This window comes from Naumovozyma dairenensis, chromosome 1 (genome assembly GCF_000227115.2).
Source record: "Naumovozyma dairenensis CBS 421 chromosome 1, complete genome".
NCBI classification, from domain to species: Eukaryota; Fungi; Ascomycota; class Saccharomycetes; order Saccharomycetales; family Saccharomycetaceae; genus Naumovozyma; species Naumovozyma dairenensis.
Genome location: NC_016479.1, coordinates 124,864 through 143,925, shown reverse-complemented (window position 1 = coordinate 143,925; position 19,062 = coordinate 124,864). Strand labels below are relative to the sequence as shown.

General features: G+C 32.8%; 8 protein-coding genes and 1 non-coding gene across 9 annotated transcripts; 5 read left to right on the top strand and 4 right to left on the bottom strand.

Moving 5' to 3' along the window:
* Positions 1 to 73: 73 nt before the first annotated feature.
* On the top strand, positions 74 to 4,501 carry SNT1 (Snt1p; the record flags this gene model as incomplete). The annotated part of the gene is made up of 1 exon (XM_003667427.1): positions 74 to 4,501. The coding sequence occupies one exon, from the start codon at positions 74 to 76 to the stop codon at positions 4,499 to 4,501; it is 4,428 nt and encodes a 1,475-aa protein (XP_003667475.1).
* A 490-nt stretch (positions 4,502 to 4,991) lies between these two features.
* Positions 4,992 to 6,032, top strand: ELO2 (fatty acid elongase ELO2; the record flags this gene model as incomplete). Its single annotated transcript, XM_003667426.1, has 1 exon — positions 4,992 to 6,032. The coding sequence occupies one exon, from the start codon at positions 4,992 to 4,994 to the stop codon at positions 6,030 to 6,032; it is 1,041 nt and encodes a 346-aa protein (XP_003667474.1).
* Positions 6,033 to 6,429: 397 nt separating this feature from the next.
* On the bottom strand, positions 6,430 to 7,626 carry RRP43 (exosome non-catalytic core subunit RRP43; the record flags this gene model as incomplete). Its single annotated transcript, XM_003667425.1, has 1 exon — positions 6,430 to 7,626. One exon carries the CDS (start codon positions 7,624 to 7,626, stop codon positions 6,430 to 6,432), a length of 1,197 nt encoding a protein of 398 aa, XP_003667473.1.
* Positions 7,627 to 8,031: 405 nt separating this feature from the next.
* On the top strand, positions 8,032 to 9,039 carry RBK1 (putative ribokinase; the record flags this gene model as incomplete). Its single annotated transcript, XM_003667424.1, has 1 exon — positions 8,032 to 9,039. The coding sequence occupies one exon, from the start codon at positions 8,032 to 8,034 to the stop codon at positions 9,037 to 9,039; it is 1,008 nt and encodes a 335-aa protein (XP_003667472.1).
* A 374-nt stretch (positions 9,040 to 9,413) lies between these two features.
* Positions 9,414 to 12,140, bottom strand: PHO87 (SPX domain-containing inorganic phosphate transporter; the record flags this gene model as incomplete). The annotated part of the gene is made up of 1 exon (XM_003667423.1): positions 9,414 to 12,140. The coding sequence occupies one exon, from the start codon at positions 12,138 to 12,140 to the stop codon at positions 9,414 to 9,416; it is 2,727 nt and encodes a 908-aa protein (XP_003667471.1).
* A 372-nt stretch (positions 12,141 to 12,512) lies between these two features.
* On the top strand, positions 12,513 to 12,585 carry NDAI0Atrna10T. The gene has a single exon. It is a non-coding gene; the product is annotated as a tRNA-Thr (tRNA).
* A 341-nt stretch (positions 12,586 to 12,926) lies between these two features.
* BUD5 (Ras family guanine nucleotide exchange factor BUD5) lies at positions 12,927 to 17,135 on the bottom strand (the record flags this gene model as incomplete). The annotated part of the gene is made up of 1 exon (XM_003667422.1): positions 12,927 to 17,135. The coding sequence occupies one exon, from the start codon at positions 17,133 to 17,135 to the stop codon at positions 12,927 to 12,929; it is 4,209 nt and encodes a 1,402-aa protein (XP_003667470.1).
* A 584-nt stretch (positions 17,136 to 17,719) lies between these two features.
* On the bottom strand, positions 17,720 to 18,175 carry NDAI0A00680 (uncharacterized protein; the record flags this gene model as incomplete). The annotated part of the gene is made up of 1 exon (XM_003667421.1): positions 17,720 to 18,175. One exon carries the CDS (start codon positions 18,173 to 18,175, stop codon positions 17,720 to 17,722), a length of 456 nt encoding a protein of 151 aa, XP_003667469.1.
* Positions 18,176 to 18,521: 346 nt separating this feature from the next.
* On the top strand, positions 18,522 to 18,928 carry NDAI0A00670 (homeobox domain-containing protein; the record flags this gene model as incomplete). Its single annotated transcript, XM_003667420.1, has 3 exons — positions 18,522 to 18,557; positions 18,618 to 18,833; positions 18,893 to 18,928. 3 exons carry the CDS (start codon positions 18,522 to 18,524, stop codon positions 18,926 to 18,928), a joined length of 288 nt encoding a protein of 95 aa, XP_003667468.1.
* Between the last annotated feature and the right edge of the window lie 134 nt (positions 18,929 to 19,062).

Below are 19,062 nucleotides of genomic sequence, written 5' to 3'. Positions count from 1 at the left end.
AAACTTATTGATAAACAAAAGAAATATTATTGAAGGCCCAACAATAGTAAACTACGCGAGCCTTTAGATCAAAATGGGCTATCCACCACATGGTCATAGGCCTGGTGATAAGAAAAGGTATTATTACTCTAATAATCCTAATCGAAGACACGGCCCACCATTCGCCAAGAAAAGTCATGGATTCTTTCATGCACAGGATCAAGAACAGACTTCCATACAACAATCATTAAATCCTAATCTGATTCCTCAGGCAAAAAGAGTCGACCCTCTGCCGCCAGCTACTGCAAATGGAATAACTTCGTATGCAGATGCTGGGAAGAAAGCGTCTCGTTATGACCCAAATTCTTCGATGAGGCCAACATCATCCCATTATAGAACCGCGAAGGCAAGTGTAACAACAACCCCATTGCCAGCAACAGCAACGCTGACGACGGCGGCAAGAAATACCGGTAGTCGGTACAATCCTGAAATGGATTCCAAAATAATCACCAGCACTCATGGGACAAAAAGTTCGATGCCAATCGTTTCGAAGGAGACAAGTTCAGTTGTAAATACTTCGGAACCAATTAGATCACGATATTCAGGAAGTGCCTCTTGCAGATACTCGATTCATCATCAACCATCTTCTCCGAATGTTGGTCCTCCAAATAGAGCAGTAACGCCGTCATCAAACTCATCACCAAAAATGATTCAAAGACAAAATCAAGGATCAATATCAGTACCATCATCTTCTTCTCTACCAGGCTTAACCTCTCGAAAACCTACTGCCTCGAGAAATCAGATTCAAGATCAACCTAAAAGCGATAGAATAGACACTTACCCACAGAGAAATTCCTCAGTAAATAATATTCACAATGTATATCATTCCAGCGATCCATTAGCTAATGCTAATGCAGCATCCAATTATTATCAGCGAAGTAACAAATGGAAATCATCGGTACACCATTCAAGTTCAGCGTCAAAAATAGATATGTCGGGGTATAACATGGTCAATTCCATTCCAACTACGAACGTACGTCCATCCATCTGGAAAAGTCATTCCAGTAGGCCTTCCACACCATCAACAATGATAGCTCAAATTGCGCCACCATCTTCATCTTCTGTAATAAACGACACGATTCCAAATTCTACTTCAATAAAGCACGTATCTGATAACAAGTATTTATCAAAGACAACTGTGCCGCCTGATAGGAAGGATAACATTGAACCATACATTTCTACTGCACATTTTACTGAAGTACATGGCGGCCATGACATCACAAGTAATAAAGATGATAAAACTAACATTCGAAATGAAAATAATATTACACATAAAGAGCCAAATAGAGAGGAAAAGCATCGACAACAAGAACAACATGTATCATACAAACCTTCATCAAATCCTCATTCATTAGGTTCTAGTTTATTTAATTCTGTACCAAGAACAACTAGAGAAACCGAACAGAGAAAATCAGTAGCGAAACTTCCTAAAGAAACCCCACCTGATTTACAAAAAGTAACAGTAGATAAGAAATCAGCTTCATCCAACTTATCAGATAATAAAATAAAAAAGCGTGGGGATACCGATAACTTTACTATGTGGACATCATTAAGTAAAAAAGAACAAAAAATGACTACGGAGGATGGCAAGACGAATTTAAAACGTAAGAAATCTCTTATTACTAGTGATAAAATCAGTGATAAAAATGAACCCCTTAAAGAAGAGATTGAAGGTGCTAAAATCAATAGAAAAAAAACAACTATAATTGAAACTGCAGTTAAAAATGTAAAGCAAGAATTTGATTATGAACATGTTCATGACCCGGAATTGTTGAAGATAGATTTATCAAAATTACAAAAATATACTTCAAAAGTACCTTATTCAAACCCTAAATCCGAAATCACTGAATGTATTTTCCCATTATCTGAAGTTGAAACAAAGTTATGGGAGTTGAAGAATAAAGCCAGATTAGAGATCACTGAGAAACAAAAATATTTATTAAAAGTACCAATTACATCGTTGAGAGAACATTCATTTTTTGAGAAGAATATCCAATTTCATCACTCTAATATTAGGAAAGAACTTTACAAGAAACTTTTAGACTTGAAAAATTTCGAAGACACAAGAATAACTAACTTAAAAAAATTATATTTCAGATATGAAAAGGACTGGGATGTTCATTGCAATAAGATGGAACGTTTAAGTAACGAACTAAGAAAAGAAGAAATAGAATCGAAGAGAAAATTGAAGGAAGAACAAGAATTGAAAGAGAAGCAAGAAAAGGAGCAAACCAACTCGCAAAATAATATAGTTACTGCCGGTATTGTGCCTCGTCGTAGAAATAGAGCAGACTTTGTCGATGATGATGAAATTGAGAGTGTCTTATTACAAATCGATCCTGATTATAGACATCATCAAGCGGCGGCTTCAATCCCACCATTAATTATTGATCCTGTGAAAAAAATTGCTCAAAAATTTAAGGACGTTAATAATCTTGTAACCGATAAAAATGAATGGGCAACAAGAATTGTCAGAAATGGTATAGATACATTTACTAAGGATGAACATGAGCTTTTCGCTGATGCCTATGTCATGTATCCCAAGAAGTTTGGCAAAATTTCTCATTATATGGGTAGCTTAAGATCTCCCGAAGAATGTGTCCTTCATTATTACAGGACGAAGAAGACAATTGATTACAAAGCATTATTATTAGAGAAAAACAAAAGAAAAAAGCACAGTAATCCTTCAAAACGTCGTATAAAGAAAAAGGAGAGAAGCATTGATGAAGTTATCAGTGATCAATCGATTAAAACAAATGAACCTAATATTTTTCAGGAAGCAGAAGTTGTTAATGATGACGTCGATGTTGCAAAACATGAGGAGCCTCATGTCAAAGTTCAAAATGAAAGTTTAGATGAAAAACTACCAATTACAGGATTAGTTGCAAAGGAAGCACCTGTTTCTACAGTTGCTTCTGAAATTAATGCCCAAAATCCGAGAATATCAAATGGAACTATTGATAAGACAACTCTACCAGAGACAAACCATGAAGCAAGTGATACATCCATCGAAGTGCCCAATCTCGTAGCTCCTCCTGTCCTCGATACATCATCGTCTGTTACCATGAGTCAACGATTACCACCAATAAACATGGCAGAAATCCAATATGGAGGTACAAGTATGAAAAGAACTAGTGACCAACAATCGAGTACAAGTAATGATGGTTCAACGGCGATGGCCGGTGGCCAAGATGATGCCGCAAATAGAGATCAAACAAATGAAACAGATCAAGGCCAAATAAGAAAAAAACAGAAAACAAGTAGTGATCATAAATCCAGTTACTGGAGTGTGAAAGAAGCTTATGCGTTTCCAGAGTTATTACAAGAATATGGGTCACAATGGTCGGTTATTTCTCAGAAATTGGGTAGTAAATCTACAACAATGGTTAGAAATTATTATCAAAGAAATGCCGCCCAATACGGATGGAAGTCTATTGTCGAAGAGTCAGATAATAAAAGAAATACTACAAGAAATAACTTTATGCAACAAGCTCAGATGGTTATGCAGCCAGACCAAGCAAACACAATTCCACATACGTTTACTAGTATCCCACCGCAACAAAGGCCTGCCTTAGCATTTTTTACAAATCAACCTGATTCGATATCTCAAGATAAACAAGAAGTTGGAACACCAACTAATCCATTTTCTTCAGAAATATATAAAGAACCATTTTCTAAAGTCACTACACCCAAGTCAACACTTCCCCCACCAAAGTTATCAGCTATTCAATTGAAACATCCTGGTTCCAGTTTACAACATTCCAGTTCACTACCTGGCACTTTTCCACCAAGTATTAACATTATTGATGGTCATACAGTAATGGTACCAGTGGGTAGTCAACCACAAATTCATCAAGAGAATTTGACCCATATTGGTGGCTCTAGTATTAACGATATTCTAAACACAGGTACGCAACTGTATGGTAATGAAGCTCTCGCGTCCAGCCCAACATATTCCATGCAAAGAAATGTAAATGTTTCAAATAAAATCAATTCATCCCTTGGTCAAGTAGTTATTCAGGAATTACAAGCGTCGAACAATGCTTTGTCTTCAGGACCGAAATCTAGCTCTATTTTGTCGTTATTAAACCCTGAAACCAACGGGAACGCAGCTAGAAATGTCAGTTATACTCGTCCAAGTTCGGCATATAATTATGCTTTACCTAATATTAACCCTTACAATACAATGGCTCCATTACAAACTGCACCACAAGTTCAAACTCCACTACCAGGTCCGCCATCATCATCAACAGCATCATTGCCTCAACATTTTCCTATAAACCAAAGAATGACAGAACTTCCCAAACTATCTAATGTTCACCCTACATTTAATTTTAGCACTGACCCGCTTGCTGCTTTAGCTGCTGTTGCATCAGCACCTGAGAACATGCCATCATTTTCATCAAATAATGCTGCCTCCATGGACAAAACTTCTACAGTAAATAATGAAGATACAGAATAAAGAGAAAGCCTAATCTCGTTGTGTTATATTTATACAGTCTATCTACATATATACTTTTAAATTTTATATATTTTAAAAAATGGCTAGCATTCCCATTTATTATTATCTACTTTTGTTATACTCAAACTTCTGGGAGCCCTAATTTAGAATCTCAGAGAAGACAATGTGTCATTTGGACAAACTACGATAGCATTCGTTGTTGGGACGGTATTTATTGTAAGTTTGGCTACCTAATTTTTCCTGAATCCGAACGTCGAGTTTTGAAAGAAAAAAATCAACAACCAAGACACGAAAATTGGAGAATTGGAAAATTTCACATGAAAAAAAGCATAACGTACACAAACCTTGACAGTTATATTTGCTGAAAGGTCATCTCATAAAACTAAAGTGCTTTCTTTTATATCCTTCAATTTCGCATCTATCAAGATTTGATATCGCTCGCAAATATAATAACTCCAAGATACGCCCATTTCTTTCGTTTTTATTCAAGATGAACAGTCTAATAGTACAATACGCTTCTCCATTGTTTGAGAAGTACCCAGTTTTACACGAATACTTACCTAGCCAAGAACATGTGTTTTTCAATTGTGATTTGTGGACAACATTTGACAAGCTTGTCACTTCAGCTACACGTGGTCATTTCGTCCCAAGTGAATTTGAATTTATTGCTGGTGAATTACCACTAAGTACTTTGCCATCAGTCTTATATACTATCGCTGCATACTATATCATCGTTTTTGGAGGTAGAGCCATTTTGAAGAACTTTCCTAAATTCCAATTGAATGGGTTGTTCCAACTTCATAATTTGTTCTTATCTTCTTCCTCTTTGATTTTACTGGTCTTAATGGTGGAACAAATTGTTCCAATTATTGCTGAACATGGTTTGTACTATGCTATTTGTGATATTGGAGCTTGGACTCAGCCAATGGTTACTCTTTATTATTTCAATTTTATCTTCAAATTTCTAGAATTCATTGATACTTTCTTTTTGGTCTTGAAACATAAGAGATTGACATTCTTACACACTTTCCATCACGGTATGACAGCTTTGTTGTGCTACACTCAATTGGTCGGTACTACTGCTATGTCATGGGTTCCAATTACGTTAAACCTGGCTGTTCACGTTTTAATGTACTGGTATTACTTTTTAGCTGCTAGAGGTATTAGAGTCTGGTGGAAAGAATGGGTTACTAGATTCCAAATCATTCAATTCATCTTGGATATTGGTTTCATTTATTTTGGTGTTTACCAAAAGTTCGCTCACTTGTATGCTCCAACTTTACCACATTGCGGTGATTGTGTCGGCTCCACAGCAGCCACATTTTCTGGTTGCGGTTTAATTTCATCTTATTTAGTTTTATTCATTGCTTTCTACATTGACGTTTACAAGCGTAAAGGCACTAAGACAAGTAGAGTTGTCAAGAGAGCTCATGGTGGTGTTGCTGCCAAGGTTAACGAATATGTTAACATTGATCTTAAGAACACTCAAACTCCTTCTCCTTCTCCAAAGCCTTCTAGAAGAAGAAAGTAGATACTTTTTTTCTGTTTCATAGGATAAACTTCATTTGTAACATTACATTTCAACTAAGTGCATAATGATGATACCAAACAAAAATGTCTCCTTTTTGTCCCTTTTTCTCTTCTAAATGAACAATCGCAATCAATATATACAATTACTTTTGTACCATATTTACTTAACCGCTAGTAATGTTATATCGAATACATCTATTTTATGTTTTTAGTGTATCTTATATAGTCTGAAATAATGTTGGATCAGTAGATAACTACTGTCAGCTTTCTTATTCCATATTGTTAATGAGCCACAAATTCAATATATCATCGACCTTCATATAAAAGGCACAATAGTTAAGGAAGAGTAAAAAAAGTGTTATACATCTATAATTTAAATATGTTGTTAAACCTAAGCTTTACTTCTTTATCTTTTGAGATAAATCCTGTGATCTACACTTTGATAATGTTATGGCATTTCTGATCATATTTGGTGTTATTCTACTACCAGCACCTATTATACTTAATTGTTTAAAATCACCTTTTAGATTGTTAATTAGAGATATTGTGGAATATATACTAGATTCTTCCGCTTCTGTATCAATATCTGCGAGTAGTATAGAGTCTATTTTATCCATCTCAACATCCTCTTGTTTATCTTCTTGTTTTCTTGCTTCTTCTAATGCAACCTCAGGATCAAGATCGATTATACCGAAACTCGATGCATAGGCAAGATTTGAATCATTCAAGGTCAATGGTAACGATTTTTTAGGATCACATAATATATCATAAGCTTCTCTAATAGTAGTACTCCTACCTTTCATTCTAACTGTCATTTTCAAATCTGTAGCACGCTCATCAATAAATGCTCTAGGAAGCCTTGTTGATTGTAATGCATACATTAAAGAATTCCAACACATATCAAACACTGGCCCTGTACGACTATACACAACGATCTTTGCATATAAAACATATGACCATTTCTTCCTTGGCATAACATGTTTATATGAATCATCTACATCATTACCATCAACATTATTTACCTCATCCGGATATATAATTTGAGATACACCATTTTCGTCAGTAGTTCTTATACCTGTTTGTACTTTCAAAGAATCCTTTGGTATTATTCTTGAATGTAATAAAGAATCGAACAATTTCTGTGAAACAGTCATTTCTTCATCAGTACATGCACCAACTCTTCCTCTTTCGACTTCCACAACTGGGTATACAGAAGTGTATTTGTTTAACGAATCTTCTTGTTCCACAATATCTAGTAATTCCTTTTCTCCAATATCAACTTCATCTAGGGATGTACTCGTATCTTCAATTATCCCCCCTGTAATTGAAGTAATGACAAAAGTCTTCCCACATTTTAGAACGTTAGAACCCAAGATATTATTCTGAGAATCTTCGTTCATCATATGGCTAGCATTGAAACGAGACAATGAATCTTCATTAATTTCAATATCTCTAAATTCATCGAACCTCCTTAAGGATGGACGGAGCCCCAACGCAAGATGCCTTTGTAATGATAACTCTGGTGAGATTCGGGCAAAAACCTCTGGAGGGAAACTTATTGGTTGAATTTCCACAGTTTCTTCAACGTCAGTCATTTTTACTTGATAGTTGGTGTGGTTATCAGCTATATTATTGTGTCAATTGTATTACTATACTATATAGCCAACATTTAATTTATTGATCAATAATTCTTAAGTCATCTCTTCTTTTCTAAGCAATATTTGAGTTCACTTTAATTTTTCAAAAATTTTCAAGAAAATATCAAAATTTCCCGATTTGGAAGGCATTTCTTTATGCAGTAATCTATGTCCGTATTAGGTAACCTGAAATAAATGTGTCAAAAAATTGAAAAATTCCTAAAAGGAAAATAATACAAAATATAGACAAAAATTATACTAAATTTAAGTATTATTTGTCCTCTACTGGAAGGGAAAAAACCGGTTTCCTAAGCTAAACATTTCTATATCATAGAGAAGATAAATATATATACTTGAGAAAAAATGGGTATTACAATTGTAGGTTCATTGAATTATGACCTGGTGACTTACACAGATAGAGTCCCAGATTCAGGGGAGACCTTTCGAGCAAATCATTTCGAGACTCATGCTGGTGGAAAAGGTTTAAATCAAACTATAGCTACAGCAAGAATGAAGGATCCTAAAGCTAACTATAAAGTTAAAATGGTAGGTAACGTCGGTAAGGATTCATTTGGTGAACAACTACTTGACATTTTAAGGAAGAATAATGTCGATGTTGCTAACGTGGGTATCTTACCGAATGTCATGACAGGTATAGCTACCATTCTCGTAGAACAAAAAGATGGTAGTGGTCAGAACCGTATTATTATTACACAGGGTGCTAATGGCAAATCTACTTATGAATCAGGGAAGTTAGAAAACATCTTCCCAACAGATTCAAGTGATAGGAAACAAATGGTTATATTCCAACAAGAAATTCCTAACCCTACTTCAATAATTCACTGGTTGAATAAAAATAGGCCCACGTATGAGATAGTCTTTAATCCATCGCCATTTGAACCGATATCTGCAGAAGATTGGCATTTAGTTGATGTTTTGATTGTCAACGAAGTAGAAGCAGTGCAAATTTTAGAAACTATATATAACAACGAAGAAATTAAAAATTATAAATCTGCAATTGAGAAGGATTTCGTAGAAGGATATGAAAAAATATGCTCTGTTCTTCAAAAGACTCTAGTAAGCCAATCTAAATCGGCTATTGTCGTGACAACTTTAGGTTCTAAAGGTGCATTATTTTGCTCTAAAGATCATCCAACTGTTGGATTTGTTCCTTCTTGTAAAGTTGATTCAATTGTCGATACCACTGGAGCGGGTGATACATTTTTAGGGTCTTTAGTAACCCAGTTATATCAAGGACAAGATTTGGAAAAGGCAATGAAGTTTTCTACTGTTGCTAGTTCCTTATCAATTCAAAAACGTGGCGCTGCTGAAAGTATGCCAACCTTCGAGGATGTCCAATCATCTTTCTAATCGTAAATATATCCAAAACTCGGAAGCTATTTACGTTTACGAGACTTTTATATTCATACACCGACATATATAAAAACGAATCAGGTTCGAGCAAACTTTCTTCTAAGGCTTGTTGACGAATCAGAAACGGAGACCTTTTCCAATAACTGCACAAGTTTCTTACTCGACTTTTATATAGTTAATATCAGTTTTTAATGTCATTTATACTTTTTAATATTAATTTTAAAGAAATGCTATTTAGATACATGCTATTTTTGTTCAGGAATTCGTTACAGGTTTTAGAACTGATGACATGATACCATATCCCAGCGTTATAACACAAACAAATGTCAATAGTGATGCAGGCAAACCCCTTATCAAGAAATCACTGACATTCAAATATCGATTACCTTTTTATCGAGCATCGATATGGCAATTTGGTTGGGGAACCCACTACTTGGTAAGCAGATACCAGCTGAAGCTAGTAATGCACACCCAAAGACTAATATCGGTGCACCCTTTGGATCGCTCAAGTTATCACCAACTTCCTGAACAATTGGAATGATAATAATTGCAGAAACTGTATGGGAAACGAAAGTACCAACAACTAACATCAATATACCGAAAATACATAAAATAGCCATAATACCATCAGATTCAATTTTTCTTTGCAATGCTCTACCAACGGTAACTAATAACCCTGAAGAGGAAACACCTTTACCCAACGCAATACCACCCATTGCTAATATTACAATAGACCAAGGAAATGCATTCAGATCAGCAGTTGTTAATAAACCTGTACCAAAAAATAGGACCATTGGTAGAACAGCAATTTGGCCTGATGATCCAAATGCTCCTTCTATTTGTGCTTCCACACACCACAGAATAATAGTTCCTAGTGTTACAAATATGACATAATATTGTTTAATGGTAAATTTTGTCCTTATTGGAGTGAATTTTTCCACTTTAGTCTTATGCATTTTAAATGTTACACAAACCAACCCCCATGCTAATAACATGGCTAATACACCTGTTGGTAAAGCCACTGCAAAAAATTGACCCCACCCAATACCGTATGGTTTCAAATACTCCATTGATATAATATTTTGTGGTGATGAAATTGGAGAAGCTAGCCCACCGAGATCCGCAGATAAAGCAACACCCATAATTAAGGCTCTTGCGAATGGTGATGTTGCGTCAGATGTTTCCAATAGGGGAGTTAACAATGAGTAGGTCAAGACCGGTGATGCGACATTTGAAATCCACATTGAAAGGAAGAAAACCACCGACATTGCCATCAATAGAATATTTCTTGGTTTTGTCCCAGCAAATGCTAATAGCCAAGATGCCAAGACTTCTGCAATTTCATACTCTGATAACGCTGCACCCAGGGTAAAACCAGCCAATAGAATCATAATTGTTGAAGACCACATTGCTGATAACACTGTAGTAGATGTATCTACAGCACCCATTGTTGTACCATCGGAATTCTTGAATACTCTAAATAATACGGACAATAATGGAACAAGAAGAGCTGTTACATGTAACGGAATAGCTTCACTTGCCCATAAGAATGCTACACATTCAACCAATGCCATACATCTACCTTCTACAGGATCATTAAAAGTTTTGATACCCAATAAAACACCTGTTAACGTTATAATGAATGCTAGCTTAAAGGCTTTCCAAGTGAAAAATAACGCTGGTAATTTCAACTGTTCAATTTCAATATTTCTAATTGTAATTGGTTTCGGTAATTTCCATGCTTTGAATGGCAAGTTCAACTTTATTTGACGTTTTTGTTCTTCTAACTCCTTTTCACTAACATCAGTCTGTATATCTTTGCTTTGGGATAATAAACCCAACATATCTTTCCAAGTATTACTTCTTTCCCATACAATATGATCGTGTAAGAATGATTTCAAATCTTGTTTACAACTCTCAATTTCAGCAGGTCTCCCCTTTATTATAGCATAAAATTCAATCAATTCTGAAATTTTTGTATTAAGGATATTGAATGTCTCTGGTAAGAAGATATAAGTATCTTTGAAAAAACTTTCATTTTCAATCAATTCAGCTCTTGTATTTAAATGTAGAACTTTATCAGCTTTCTTAGTGATTTTGGAGAACCCCATTTTGTTTAATTCAATGAACGATTTCAATTGTGACAAATCGACAAATAAATTTATTATGGATTGTTTTAGTAAGGATTTTTTTTGAGATTTTATATTGAATTGCGAATAGTTTAATAATGCTGTATTATCATGAGTAGCTTCAAAATCATCCACTTCTTCGTCTTCATCATCTTCGTCACCATCTTCCGAGTAATCATAGCGACTTCTCAATTCAGTCGAAGGCCTTTGCGAACGTAGTTCAAATGATTCAATATTGGTTGTATTTGTAATATCCAATGGTTTTATTTGATTTTGTTCTTCGGAACTTAATTCCTCTGATGGGAAAAATCGTTCGTTTATATGAGTGACACCTTCTTTCTCTAAGTCATGAATTAAATTATCTAGTCTTTCATAAAATTTGGCCTCTGTTCTTTTATAAAAATCGTCTACTTTAATTTTCTCATCTGTTAAACTGGAAACGAAAGAGTCATAAGATCCATATAATGTCTTGCCATCACTACTAATTGATGATGCTCGAGAACTAAATAACCTCCCCTTCGGTTTCCTTAATGTATCCTTCAGTTTATTACTGGAACCACTTTTCACTTTGTCTTTATTTTCATTCTTTGTACTCAAATCCCCTAATTCGAACGTTTGTTCATTTTCTGGATCTTCTACATGCTCATTAAAACTGGTTGAATGTTTCGATTTGGTTTTCTTCTTGAAAAAAGTATTTTTAAACTTCCTAGCAAAATTCCTATTAAATAAATCTGTAGATGATGAACCAGTATTGTTTTCTAAATCTTCTGAACTAAAATGTGTCGTTTCATGTATATCATCGTTTTTATCATTACATTCTTCCTTAGTAAGGGAAGTCGGACGAGCATCATTTTCCTTCAATTCATCAGTTTGTAATGTGTATATTAGATTTTTCAATGCGATATAATCCATATAATGGTTCTGCCACTCAGGGACTGCATTGTATTTTAAGAAATGCGAGAATCTCATTGCCTTTACTTATTTGTTTATTGTAGTCAATTGAGCTACAATTGTGCTTTGATGGAAGCAAATATAAATTCCATATACAAGTATTTCTGAAAATGGTTCGAATTTTTTCAATTAAATCATTGTCTCTTCGTTGATGATTCCATCAAAACTTTTCAGGCTTAGCCATTACGTACAATGTTTATTTGATAAACTCTATTGTCGCGATGATTTACAAGCCGACGCCAAGATTTTTCAGATTTTTCAGATTTTTCAAAAGAAATTCACTCAAATTATCTCCGCGGAACAATAATAATAATTCCGGGGGAAATTAAGTCACGGGTTTTAAAACAGTAAGGGTGGAAGGATAGAAAACATTTATCAATATAAAAATAAGCTTCTATGGCCAAGTTGGTAAGGCGCCACACTAGTAATGTGGAGATCATCGGTTCAAATCCGATTGGAAGCAATAAATTTTTTATTCAAATTGATGATTCTAACTGTCATGGAAATTTATCATCACAATTCTTTTTTTTGACCTTAATGCATATCTTGTTGCAGTGTATTCTTTCATTTATAGGCTCAAGCCTTCCTTATATATAATTATATTAAAATATTATAGATTCAAAAGTTAGTAAAAAAATTTTGTAGTAATATATTGTGAATATATAATAACGTAATAATAATGATATAAAAGTAAAATTAACTGAAATCGAATTATTTAAAAAGTCCGTTTTTTGTTTAATTATAATATTACATTTATTTAAATATATAACCGTTCTTAACTATTGATTTGCAATCACGAGAGCGTCAGTTTCTTGGTAATAATTGAAAACTTAAATCATATCCTCTTTGATTATTCTTTTCATACGCCAAATTAACTCTCCATAATTCGTAGAATATATATTCTTGCAATAATGGAATTGATCTGATATTTTTCGTATCTACGCCCATTTGTTCAGTCAAATGGAAAAATGAATCTCTATTATTTGTCGCCGGGTCACTACCATTCGTATCATATTTTACTTGGAAATATTGAACAATACTAATTGTTGTTGTAATCTTAAAGAATTTATCAATGTTAATGATTTTATTTGGTCTAAATGATTCTGGGTTTCTATAATCTGCGTTCCCATCATTGATGAATGTTAAATCTTGCAAAAAAAGATTAAAAAATGGTACAACAGGTAGTGGTGATTTAGAAAATTCTAATGTTGTGTCTAATTGTTCCTTAAGTGTTCTTATTTTTTGTCTATAAATTTTGTAATTGTTGTTTGGATGGATGATTTTGGATAAATATTCGTACAATTTCATATCTTTTTCAGAAAGTTCGTCCCATAGGTAATATAACCTGGTAATTGGAGAATTTTGTAACGCTGTCATGATAGAAGCTAATGAGTTATAGTTCCTAAAATATAACGAAGAGAGTGCTATCCTTAACCAATTTTTCAACCTATTAATTCTAATTCTATTGGCGATATTTGGTTGAAGAACATTTTCAACAACATAATTTGAAAGTTGATTTGTAAATGAAAGTATGGCATTAACGTTAGGAGAACGATTCAAAGTTTTATTTTTAATAAAGAAGTTTTTGTTTATCAATTCTGTTGCTTCCACGTTGTTGTATAGTGCTGATTCTATTAGCGTTAATTGTTTTGCCACTTCTAAGGAATTAAATTCCGCAAATGTCAGACTTTGGTAAGAGAATTGTTGTTTGGGGATTTCATTAATTTTATTGAATAATGTTATCCACTTTTTAATCATTTCATTTACCCTATATTTCGGTTCAATGCTTTCATCATCTAACGACATTTTAGTCAACTTATAATAATTTTGAACAACTATTTCAATATTCTTCACGTCTGTTTTGGAAAGCAATGAAAACGTTCCTAAGTTCAGTAATGGTAATTCTAAATTTGATGCTTCATTATTATCCGTATTGACTTTAGTTAAGTTATAATCTTCTATCATATTTTCATCTAACGAGGCTAACGAAGTCATTGATGTTCTACTACTATTAGCTGATATTGAAGTATCAGAGATTATCGAGAATACATTTGATTTTTTAATAATGTTTGGCAATAATTGTGCATGTAATTGTTTCATTTTTATTACTTGAATGTTTTTATCTCTATTTATTAACAATTTACATGCTAATTCAATTAACAATTTTGATTCAATTGGTAAAAATTCCGACACTCCTTCGTTGAAAAAATTAATCATTGTTGGTAAAATTTCAAAATCTTCTGTATAATCCCAATAACTTTTCATCCAAGAATTGAAGATGTTGCAAACCATACGCCTTCTAGTTTTCATTTTTGATGCTCTTGAACTATATTTCCCGTTATTATTATTTGTTTGATTTTCGAATTGTGTTAATGTATCATTCAAATCAAATCTTGCAATTAGATCATTAGTTAGTTCGTTAGCGCTACCAAAAATTTTGAAATTTAAAAGGAATGCTGATAATAGGAAATCATCTGGTTTATTTTGTTCATCTGTCATTTTATAAATTAATGCTCTAAATGAACCTCCAATTATTTTATCTTCTTTATTGAAGATCAATTCTTCATATATTGTTTCTTTATTATTAATTGGATCAATAGTATTTTCAAATCCATTGTTAGCATCGATTTTGTATTTGTTGAAAATTGGATCTTTACTGAAAGATTTTGTTCGTTCTCCTTCTTCTTGTGTTTGAATTAAGTCATTAATTAATCGCGTCCCACTGTTTGTAAGATTATTAATACCGGAACGTATTGTTGAAAATCTTATTAATTTATCATTTTTCGTATTTGAATTTATATCCTTTATTTCCATTTCCTTCATTGAATTTTCTAATTTTTGAATATTTACACGTTTTTTGATTTCCAAGGTACATTTATTAATGAACATTTCTGGTGTTATCATTATTTTTACAAAATTTGGATATTTTCTATCATTTCCTAATGTTAAATCTCCTATTAATCTTAGATAGTTATTACAACTAGTTATTGTAGTTGCAATAAGTGTCCCCATATTTGATAAAATAATTATTAATTTTTCACCTGTTGATGAATATCTTGGTGAATTAGATTTCTCTGAAGGTAATGATATATAGTTTGGTTTCAATTCATTTAATTTTTGTGTTAAAGATCCTGTAACAAATATTTTAATGCATGACACTAATTCAGAGACAAATGATAATAAAGGATCTAAATTTGATTCAAATGTGTTTTCGTATGCATATTGATACTTTTCTCGTATTATGTATGAACATGATTTTGAAATGTAAAGTAATTCTCTAAGTAAAAGGATTATCTGGTGTGTAATTATTTCTAATAATTCACATCCACTTGGATTATTCTCTACTAAATCTAATCTTCCAATGATTAAGGCGATATATCTAAAAAGAATGTCGTTTATTTCATTTAACCTTTTTTTCGCAGTCGGTGGATCTGTTAGGTTTGGTATTTGATCTTTGTTTACATTTATTGGAGTGGTTATTTTTTTTGGTTCTTTTGACCTTATTTCGTTTTCGTTTTCGTGTTCATTTTCGTTTTTAAGTTCCAATTTAGAATTTCGCCATATTCTAAAAAATTGGAATGCAATGTCGATTAATTCATAAACCAAAGTTAATAGTTTATTTATATTTGAATCTTGTGTTGTACGCTTATAATAGTCAGCTTTTATCGTTAAGTTGTACCATGATGCTAATAATTTCTTTCTTGATTTTTTCAAATTTGTGTTTTTCAAAACAAGTTCATTTGATCTAGAAACACATTCTGTCATTTGTAGAAGTGTTTTTACTCCAGTTCTGATATTGTTAATATATTCAATATTGAACGTGTATGATTGAATTTCATTATAATTGGCGTTATTTTTTGTTTTTAATGGGAAATCCTTTGGGTATAAAATGAAAGTGGCACATTTCGATAAAAAATCTTTTAAAGGTGATTTGGTCTCTATTAGTATTGATGTCTTATCTATCGATGTTATTTTGGTATTTATTTGTTCTTCAGTTTTGATTGTATCTTCAAAATAATTGAATGGTATCCAACCTCTTTGTTTATTTGAAATTAATGTTACTTCACCCCAACCTGATTCATCTACGTTATGAACAAATGCAATATCACCTTTTTGGAAAGATAAACAAATTTCTCTATCATCTTCATCATCTAAAGTTGACGAATCGAATGAACTTATAGCTGTAATGAAAAGATATGCGAAATTCGCCATTTCTTTGTTTATGTTTGAATCATCGTTATCGTGTGTTACTGTTTTGTCAGACTGTTGTTTATTTGGTTCTAAAGTTGAATTCGAATTCCATTGTCTATTTGAATAGGAATTTGAAGTACCTTCTAGTGTTGTTAATGTAGAGTTTTCATTTTTTAAGTAAATATCCTCCTCATTTTCATTTTCTTCCTCTTCTTGTGAATTTTCTTCATCGTTCGTTTCTAGTGTATTTATTGTTGTTTCAAAACTGAATGTATTATTAGATGCTTCTATCGGATCATCGTATCTACTAGATGTAGTGGTTAAATGCTTTTCTTGCATATTTAAAGGAGGTGTTTCATTTCCAGGCCTCACCAAAGTGTTTCGTATGAAACTTGTAGTATTATTATTTGGATTGTGCTTGTTAATCAGTAATGACATTCGTATTGATTTTTTATTGTTTTCATTCTCAAAAGTAGTAGTGTTTTTCTGCGTGTAGTTATGATATGGATGGTTTTGTTTATTTACCATATTGGTTTCGTAGTTCGTGTTCTTGTTATTGTTAATATGAAGGTTTTCTTTGGATGATGGTATTGGTAATGTTAAGCCGAGACCTGCTTGTATTTCAGTTTTATGTTTATCTTTTTTCTCTTCCTGTTCTTTTTTTTGTTGATCTTTTTTTTGTTGTTTCAAAATGTCCTGAAATGTTTCTAATGTTGGTGTCTTTTGATCGTCAAAGAGTCGTCCAGGATGATGTTGTTCTAACGTAGGTGTTTTATTTTCATCTTTTATTAAAAGTTGTTCTTGTGAATATGTAAGTTTCATAAATGGATGTTTTTGAATGGTTTTTCTTGTTGGTTGTTATATGACGAAAGTTTGTTATTTTCTATCGTATTATTGTTTCCTTCTTTGGTAATATATCAAACGATCTATTAGTTCTATTTGATTCATAGTTATATTGCCACATTTGTTTGTTTACAGGTGATATATTTAATGATTTTGTTGGCGATGAACCATCAATTGTATTTTTTTCTAATTCAAAGTTTCCAATATCATCGAACTTGTCGAGAAAAAGAGGTGTTGTATTTGACACCGAAGAATCCATTTAGTATCTTATTGTTCCAGTGATAGGGATGGTTATCTTCTTTGTCTTGTTTCTAGATGGTTATATTTGCTCTGTCGATGCTTTTTTAATTGTTTTATAAATGTAGTTCCATATGTAAATAAACGGCGATGATGTGTTTTCTTTCTTTTTTTCTTCCGTCTATTTACATATCTTGAGTGTCTTAAAAGCGTATGCAATAAGATAAGTTATATATTACATATATCCTATTAAAGAAAGCTTAAAGGTTAAAGTTAATATGTATATACTGTGGTAGATGTTCATATTAATATATTGTTTACATATTCTATATATCATTATTATGAAGCAAATTATTTAATTGAATGTATTCATAGAATTTATTAAGTTCTTCCTCTATCCTCTGTTCATTCCCCTCTCTTTCAAAGTTCAACATTTTATCTATCGTTGAATCTACTACGTATATTTGTTTTGGATCACACGTAGTACTTAAAGAATCATTGTCTTGAATTTCTCTCTGACTTAATATCAAAGTTTCGTTGTCATGCAAACTAATATCTGTACCTATGAGTTTGGCTCCTCTCAAAAACGTCTCTAATCTATTCCATTGTTTATTATTGCCCAATTGTATCGGGGTGTTAGTTACTATGAAATTGTTAGAAAACTCCTTAGTTTTATCATTCATATGTATTTTGATGGGAACGAAGTTCAATGATCCCTTTATTGCATTGTTATCTTTGTTTACTTGAATTATACAATCAGATAAATCCGTATGTCCCCCCATCTATGTATGTCAATTTCTTAAATATTATCTCTATTTACTTCTAGTATAGCTCCTGTATGATAAGGAATAGCTTGACAGTTCATTAACCATGTAATGTTTACTGTCTATATATATCATGTTGTTGAGAGTAGTGTTCACGTCGTTTTCGTGTTTCAAGTTCTAATGTACCAAGAAACTTCAATTTTTCCCCTTTCAGTAATAATGACCTGGTCGTATTCAGATTGGAAAAATTATTATAAGTAGCAAAGATCTATTATACAAATAGGCGGGTATATCCCCTCGTCTCAATCAATATACAATCCAACCACCGCTCACCCCCCTCCTCAATAAACAATTATACATTGCAATGTTATTACAAGATAGTTTCAACGAAACTTCACAGGTATGTTTAAGTTCGGTAACCCTCTTGCAGTATTTCAAGATGACTAACCACAAGAAGTAGGATATTCTGAATTCGTCGCTTAGTTTGTTTAAGAAGAGTTTACTTCTTAAACAGGTGTATGAGAATTACTTGTACTATAGATCAAGGTCGCCTATCTCCAAGGAGAATAAACTATTGTTAGAAAATATTTTCCAGAAAAAGCCGTGGTTGAATACGAAAGAAAGGGAATTTGTTGCAAAATCCTGTGGAATGTCAGCATTGCAAGTCAGAGTGTGGGTATGTTTGATTGCTTCAGATTTATTTCTTATTGTGCTCCGTTACTAACACCTATATAGTTCATAAATAAACGCATGCGTACTAAAATAAAATAAAATCAGTAATTTTTATCATTTGTTCGGAACAGTGTAATGCAATAGGGCATGAGGGGGGTATCTGTGAGGATGGGACGGGTATTTGCAAAGTGGTTTCTCTGTTCACACCGTAAGAGCAAGAAACTGTCCAGTTT